The 8,009-nt window shown below is 32.3% G+C and overlaps 1 protein-coding gene across 1 annotated transcript in view; it reads right to left on the bottom strand.

Annotated features, from left to right (window-relative positions):
* Nucleotides 1-2,859: 2,859 nt before the first annotated feature.
* LOC136036965 (serine/threonine-protein kinase N-like) overlaps nt 2,860-8,009 on the bottom strand; it is a 100,010-nt gene continuing 94,860 nt past the window's right edge. The window contains exon 18 of the mRNA XM_065719361.1: nt 2,860-5,616. Within this exon, the coding sequence (XP_065575433.1) occupies nt 5,473-5,616 (144 nt within the window). The 3' untranslated portion in view covers nt 2,860-5,472. The remainder of the gene's footprint in view (nt 5,617-8,009) is intronic.

The raw sequence follows: 8,009 nt of genomic DNA, 5'->3' as shown, positions 1-8,009 counted from the left end.
AAAATTTCATGCAGGAGAACAAATCAGGAACGAATTAATTCTCATTATTTTTGCAGGCTTAAAATTTCACACAGAAGAACCCACCAGGAACAATGTAACTCTCCGTTTCTTTTCCTAGGTTAAAGTTTCACAGAATGGAACCAGTCAGGTTTTTAAAAAGGTGAGCATACATGGCTTTCCTGTCTGAGATGCAGTTAAAGAAAAATTCTACTTGCTTTTGAAAATAGGTCACAGAAGTAAGCCAGAAAGCACGCTTTTCACCACAATATTATACAAATGTTATCTTCTTTTCGTTTCGCTTAAAATAATGAAAAACAAAACAGTAAACGTATTTTAAACTTTATTATATACTTCAGAATGAACAATCTTTTAAAACGGGACAAACTCAAGAAAAAATTTCATAGTCACTAAAAAATAAATACACTTTATTATAATACGATAACCTCGAAATATACCTCTACGCTAACAGCGCTAAAAAAAAACATAATTCACAAGTTAGCTGTTAAAACTACTGCCTCGCTGGTGGTTAAAACCACCGCTACGCATCACTCCGATTTATTCTAGAGGCAGTACTCGCTTTAAAAACATGAATTAACAGATACACAAATTAAAAAAAAAAAACAAACTTTAAACGCGTTGACACTATAATATATGAAATATTACAATTTTATTATCATTTTTGTGAGCCCAAGTAAAAGTTAAAAAACATCTCTAGTAAGTAGAAGCTGAAAAGTTTTAATCAACCCTTGTTCACATCAGCACCGCCACTATATTAAATCCCTCCCATTTCCTCACAGTCATCAACAATCAAAAGAGTGCGTTCCCACAGGCAACAATCATTAAGGATAATTAATACTATTTACGTTCCAAAACACCAGAAGATAACGAAATTACGTGAATTCTTTGTGTTATAAGAGCCGAGATATTTGAAATATTAGCCTCTTTTGTTTATTATGGACATATTAGGGGTTCATATGTATAATTAGTTTTAAGCCATTTTGGGATAGATTTAATAATAAATGATTATTTAATTAAAGATAATTGGTTCCTTGGACGCGCCCACATTTTTCAGAATTAAATTTTACTCTTTAATGGTAAAAAAGAAGAAAAATCGTTTTTCTTTTTAGACATAAATTTCCACAGTTTTATACATATGATTTGGTTACATAATATACTAGTGAGTTACATGAAAGGTGATGATTCTAAGGAAAAGGGAGGCTAATTGACAGGGTGGTGCTGAGGTGACATACTATTAACAATTTTTCTATGATGCTGGCAAAGTAGAAAAACTTTGGGAAAGAACTAGTTAAGTAAAGCATCTAACACTAATGATTGTCAATTTCACATGGGATTTGAAATATTCTTTTAAAAAGAAAAAAATTGAGGAATTCGCTTTAAAGACTTCTAGAGAGTCGGGTCAAGAGATTGCAAGCCTTATTTTCTACAGTAGGCACTAACAAACCCCATAGGGTCGTTTGGAACTCTTACAAGGGCCAATTTAAGTCTCACTAAGCATTAAGTGATCTTATAAAGTTCGAGAAATTTTTTAAAGATTTCTTAAATAATCAGACATGTTTGAATGTTCCATATGTAACATTTCTTATACAGCGCTGGTATTATACAACTTTTAGTAGTTACACTCTATAGCTTATAATCAAATTAATCTGTAATAAAATAAATTATGATTACAACTTGCAACATGCATTATTGATAGCAGCGCTAATAGCACTCTGAATCTATTTTCTATTGGTGAAAAATCTAACAATGATTAAGACTAAATTGGAGGTTAACAACTTTATCGCCTTTATCTTTTAATTTCTAGACTCGACACTACGAGTGCTGTAACTAATAATGCGCAACCCTCCTTGGAGAAAATACAAAAAAGAAAGAAAGAAATATCTCTTTAAAGCATACTCTGCAACTGTTAAACTGTTGGCCGGAAAGCCATTCCAAATCGAACCAAAGCAACATGTGGTCGTTCCAATCGAAAATAATAAACAATATAACGCACGATATGTGTGGTTCGATCCCACTTTCTATAACTTTAATCAGAGAAAGGATCAGATACATAATCAAGGTCGTATCCAGGATTTGCAAGGCTGTATCCAGGACTTTTGTTCAAGGGGGAGGGGGGGGGGGTTTACAAAAACAACTTTAAAAACACATCCGAACTTAGTTTTTATGTATTTTTGCTACGTTCTTACGAGTTGGAAAACAATTTCAGGGGGGGGTCAACCTTCCCTCCCACTTGAATACGGCCTTGTACATTTTTTTTGAAAATTGGTTTTTATGCTGAACATAAAATTGATTTTATGAATGGAAACTAGATAAGACATTTTTAAATTTCGGGCAGTTTTAATTTTTGTTTTGGTGAAAAAAGAAAGAAAAAACTTTGTTATCATAAATTGATTTTGGAAGTAATGAAAGCTGCACATTTCTATTTTTGGTTTTACTAATTTTTTTCCTTTTTTTTAGAGAAAACTTATGGCCACAATTTAAATTGTCTAAGAAGGGGGCAATCCTAGTTTCAACAGACACAATTTACATATAAACAGTGAAACAATATTTACACAATCAACTTTGTTATTCAGCTTTTGCTAAGCTAAACTGCCAAAACGAAGCATAAACATTCAAAAGAATTCAGAATTAAAATTAAATAGGCACTTACAACTTCGGGGCGGATTTTCAATTTTCTTTTGAGCAAAAAAAGAAATATAATATAGATCAACTTTATAATAGTTGGAAAAAACTAAAGTTAAATCTGTAATTTACTAAGCATACAGCCAAAAAATAAATGGCAATACTGAAGTTTTATTTTCTTTTTTTTTATGTGACTTAATCTTTTTTTTTTTTTATGTGATAAACAAAACCCATCTTCAGGTATATTGTCAACCCTATTTCCACTTTCAAAGCAATATTCTTTTTTATATAGTAATTCAACGCCTTACAATAAGTTACAAAAAGAAAACGAATTTGAAATGCTGCTTGAAAAATAATAAAATTTCTCCAAAACTTCTACAACAGTCTCCTGAAAACCAGGGACATCAGTTTACTTCCTGATTCGGATCCAGGAGCAGTCTATACTTAAATTACGATTTGGGGGGGGGGAATATTAAATGCAAACCTAAATTCTCAAGATTTTGTTTTAAAAAAGGCTACTTTAAATTTTAATGTCCTAAAAATCCGTACGAAAACTAATATTCCTAATAGTAGTTAGTGTCATTTACTTAGCGAGAGTTCAAAGTAGGCTTGGGCTACGTTCCAAAGAAAAACGATCGTTAACTATAAATCCTCCCATTACATAGGACTCAGACCTATTTACTATTTAAGTTAAATTTTCCTGGAAGAGAAAATATGAGTAGAAACCTGGCGAGAATTATGTTTTTTTCTGATTGACCATGTTCTAGTTTAGCATAGCTATGTGTAACAGGAATAAAATGTCCTATTATCTCAATTTGAAACCATAATAATCTACGATTAAGGATCACAATTAATAATTAGTTAATATTATTAGTTAATTAGTAATCTGCAACTAATAGTTGATAATTTACAACAAAATGGTGATAATTAATTTCAATCTACTTTAGGAACGTGAAATAATTGTATTTTCCGGTATTACTGAAACAGTGCATACAGCCAAATTAGTGACAACTCCAAAGTTGCACATCATCAACTATTGCTAATCAAAGAAGAAACACAATTCAAGCTATACTCATTGGTAATTGGAAGGCTGGGAAACTGAAATCCCTGAATCAGGCGCTTAGAATTAACGCAATTAAAGTAGAAAGAGCTTAAATTTTCAGCCATTAGTAATCAATGAAGACCAATTATACCCACTGACTGAACAGAAAATTTGGAAAGTAAAATCCCTAAATTTGGATAGCTAAATTCTATAAAACCGAATTGCTAAGAAGACATAACTTGCTTACAGTTGAGTCAGATCAGAAATAGACAATGTACAAACACAGAGCCATCTATGCTCTTTGATTTATTACGTATTAAGTAGAATAGAATCAAATTTACAAAATAGCATGTAATGGCAGTAATTTAATAACGGAAGTAATCTAAAAATGGGTGACACAAATAAAATAGAAGAAAAATATCTAAGAGATCTAAAATATAAAATAAATAAAATTTGGATTCAAAAAAGAGTTGCTAAATAATTTTTATCTACGTTTCAGAGACAAAATATAAATAAAAGTCTACCCAAAGGTAAATAGTAGATTTCACTTGCCTAATACAACTAGTTGCTACCAACAGAGGAAATACCATCAAACCGCTCAATTGACAGCTCAGGTTAACCATAAAATAAACAACAGAAGAAAGTTTCACAGACAATACATAGCTGGTTTTTATCCGACTGTACCCATAACCAGATTATAACCATCTAGACCCATGGTGTATTGCTATGTCGGGGCTCCTTAGTCATAGCACAAGCGTTAGGATTACTGACTGGGGGAGAGGATGGATAACTCCCCTCCTAGATTTTGAAAGTACTTATTTTGGCATGTTTATTCAAAAGCACCTTCTTTGATATTTTTATTCGAAAAAAATTGAGGAAAAAAAATTCCCCCTCCCTAGATTTCGAAAAATACATTCTCCCTTTCCTTCATTTTCGTAAATTGTCACCCCTGACATATTCCCGACAGACATCTATAATATAAAATGTAGGAATAATGGTTACAAAATGAGGAGCAATAATTGTAGCCAGTTTCTTTTGTTGTTACATTTTCAGATTTGTTTGTAACTTTACCTAAATGCATTATTCGCTAAAGGAAAATTAAAACTATTTTATATATCTCTCATTTTTATTTTCTGAATTCATAAAAACTTGAATCTCAAAATAACTGGTCAAGGCACCTTTTTCTCTTTAATATTTCAACACGTTCTTTTTTCTGGAACAAACATATATATCCCCCTATATCTTTATATAAGCTAGTAACGTCAAGTAGCAAATATACATTTAAACCTAGGACAGTAAGTTCAACAATTTTCCATATGAAAATACAACTCCTCAACTGAACAGATAAAGCACAGAAGCAAATACATACTTAGATATTGAAAGACCCTAACAAGATTCACACTTATCTTTTATTATTAAATTTTTTTCAGAAAAACGAAATAGCACCCCCTCCCAGAAATGTATCCAGCCCCTTACCAATAAAAGTGGATAAAATTAACAAAACACGTTTTATTATATTATCTCAGGGCAAGTTCCAGAAGTATATTATCAATATTAATAATAAATAATTATCGGCTATTATTTTTTAGTTCCCTTATTTTTCCTTATAAATGAAAATAGGACTAAACCGCAAGCCCTTTCTCCTTATTTCTAGCCCCAAGCGCACAAAAGGCTGATTATAATGTTATCAGCTATTACAAATTGATCACTAATGATAATTGTCTTGTGCAACACACCCTGAATGTCTCAGGAGCCTGGAAAGAATTGCACTTCCATTAGTCATCAATATTTCAACACCAATCGGCCATGTAATTAAAGTCTTTAAATTGATTTTGTTCTAGTTCACTGAGAGGGCGCTGATCCTTGGGCGGAGTCAAAATTGGACGCTCAGAGGTGAATTCTTCATCAAAATTACTTACATCTTCCATAGTTCGCTACAATAAAAAAATACTGTTAGTTACAAATAAGTTGGAGAATAGCTTCAAAACATACTTATTCGGGCACAAACGCAATAAGTGGAGGAGGGAGTGGGGGATAGAAATATAAGCCCATATCCACAACCAAAATCGTGAGTCCATACATGCCCCAGTATCTCCATAATGTCTTCGAGTTTCTCTGAATTTCACAAAAAAAAAAAAAATAAATAAAATCATTTCTCAAAAACCTCCGTAAAAACGACGTTCGTAAACACATGATTATTAACACGAAATAAAGCTGGTAGATTACTACAAATAATTTAATAAATTGATTCAAAACATAAACTTAGTGAGACACAAACGCAGTGAGAGGAGGAGTTAGGCGGAGAGGACATTCCAGTCCATGCCCCCTCCTCGAAATCTAAAAGAAAATCTTTCAATATTCCCTATAATTCATTTTTCTAAAGTCGTACTGTCTTTTTCCAAAAGAGATTGAGATACCTACACCATTAGGTAGAGAAAGACCTACACCAGCGCTTCTACTATCCTGGATGTTTCAAGAGTTTCCCCGAATTAGGCCGAAAGAAATTTTTACTCAAAAATAGGATTCTCTGATATCTTCTAAAATATTAAGGTTATATACATATAGCGGTGGCTTAGTTTCCGCAATAGCTTTTTTTGGGAGGGGGATTAATTTTTCCTTCGTTCAGAATTAGCCAAATTCATGTTTTTTGTTAAAGTAACGTCAATTATAAAGTTAAGATAATTAAGTTGGAGGTGCCAAAAATTGTTTTTCCAATCGAGGTTGGTCTGTCTCACCCCCCCCCCTCCCCCTATGAGCTACCAATTCTTCAATACCTCGCTTTTTACGGTAAAGTTCGACTTATTTAATTAGAATCAAAGGCTTATGTATAGTACTAAAAACTTAGCACGAAGAGCAGGGAGGGGCAGCCCCTCGTACATGAAATAATTTCTGTTCGTTTTAAGTTTTAATTTTGCTCCTTACTTTCAGTTGAAAAAAGATTTTTTTTTAAATTTTATATTAGCTCGGACGGATGTTCCATTTTAAAACAATATAATTTTTTTCTATTTATAAGATTCTCTTCCTTTCCATGTCGTTTCTCTTTCTAAGCATTAGAAAGGGACAACGCACTGCAATCCCCCCTCTCCCTTATATAAGATACAACAACAATAAACCTACAGTCTGAAAAGTTAGGTTAATGTACGCAATTGCATTAGCGCGTAATCAAGTATTTTACCATGATATATAAGAGCTTGGATGTAGCCGAGACCTTACCTGGAAGGAAAGAAAGGGGATAGAACTCTCTATGATATTATTCAGAACCATGGACCCAACTTTGAAGAAAGAATTTTTCAAAATGTGAGCGGCTAGTAATAGTGTAAGTTACAAAACAGAATATAAGATTTATAGTAACCAGTTACATACACTATTTCGTAAAGCCAAAGCTGATTACTATCGTAATAAATTTAAATCCGGTTTAGGTAACCCTAGAAAAACATGGCAAATTATAAAAGTCCGTCGTAAGTCCTAATTATGATGGTATATTTCCGGACAGCATAAATAATGATAATACAATTGCTGATAGAATGTGCCGTCATTTCGCTAATGTGGGGGAGGATTTGGTACAAAGTATAGTTATTTCTGAGCATGAAGGTAGTTTTAAAAAGTATTTATTGAATGCAAGTGATGTTTCAGCATATTTGAAGCTAATCAATGCTTCTGAGCTTTCTAAAACTATTGGAACTCCAAACTATTGGAATAAAAATTGGAGCTTCAGGCTCTGATTTTGTAACAGTTAAAATTTTAAAGTATATTTATCGTGTTATTTCCGCTCATTTAGTGTATTTATTTAATGTATGTTTTAGGACTGGAGTGTTTCTAAGTTGTTTTAAAATTGCAAAAGTTGTTCCTGTTTATAAAAGTGGGGATAAAAATGTACTAGGAAATTATAGGCCCATTTCTTTATTACCAGTAATATCCAGATTGTTTGAGAAATTAATAGTTAAAAGAATGGTTGAATTTTTAGAGAGTAAGTCATTTTTTATTCAAATCAATTTGGTTTTCGGAGGGGTTTATCTACTGAGCATGCTGTTTTATTTTTGACAACTTTTGTGAATGATGCGTTGGATAATGGTATGAAAATCGCTTCTGTTTTTCTTGATATTGTAAAAGCTAGTGACTGTACTGACCATTTTATACTCATTGCCAAATTAGAAAATTGCGGTTTTAGAGGACCATTTCTTGAATTATTGTCCTCGTTTTTAAAAGAAAGAACTCAATATGTAAAACTAGGGGATAATGTTTCTTCAGTCAGTTACGTTAAATTTGGAGTACCTTGGTCCCCTGTTATTTCTAATTTTTATAAATGATTTATGTAGAGCTTTTAATA

Source organism: Artemia franciscana, chromosome 16 (genome assembly GCF_032884065.1).
Source record: "Artemia franciscana chromosome 16, ASM3288406v1, whole genome shotgun sequence".
NCBI classification, from domain to species: Eukaryota; Metazoa; Arthropoda; class Branchiopoda; order Anostraca; family Artemiidae; genus Artemia; species Artemia franciscana.
Note: the sequence above shows the minus strand (reverse complement) of the source record. Positions and strands in the feature narration are given on the sequence as shown.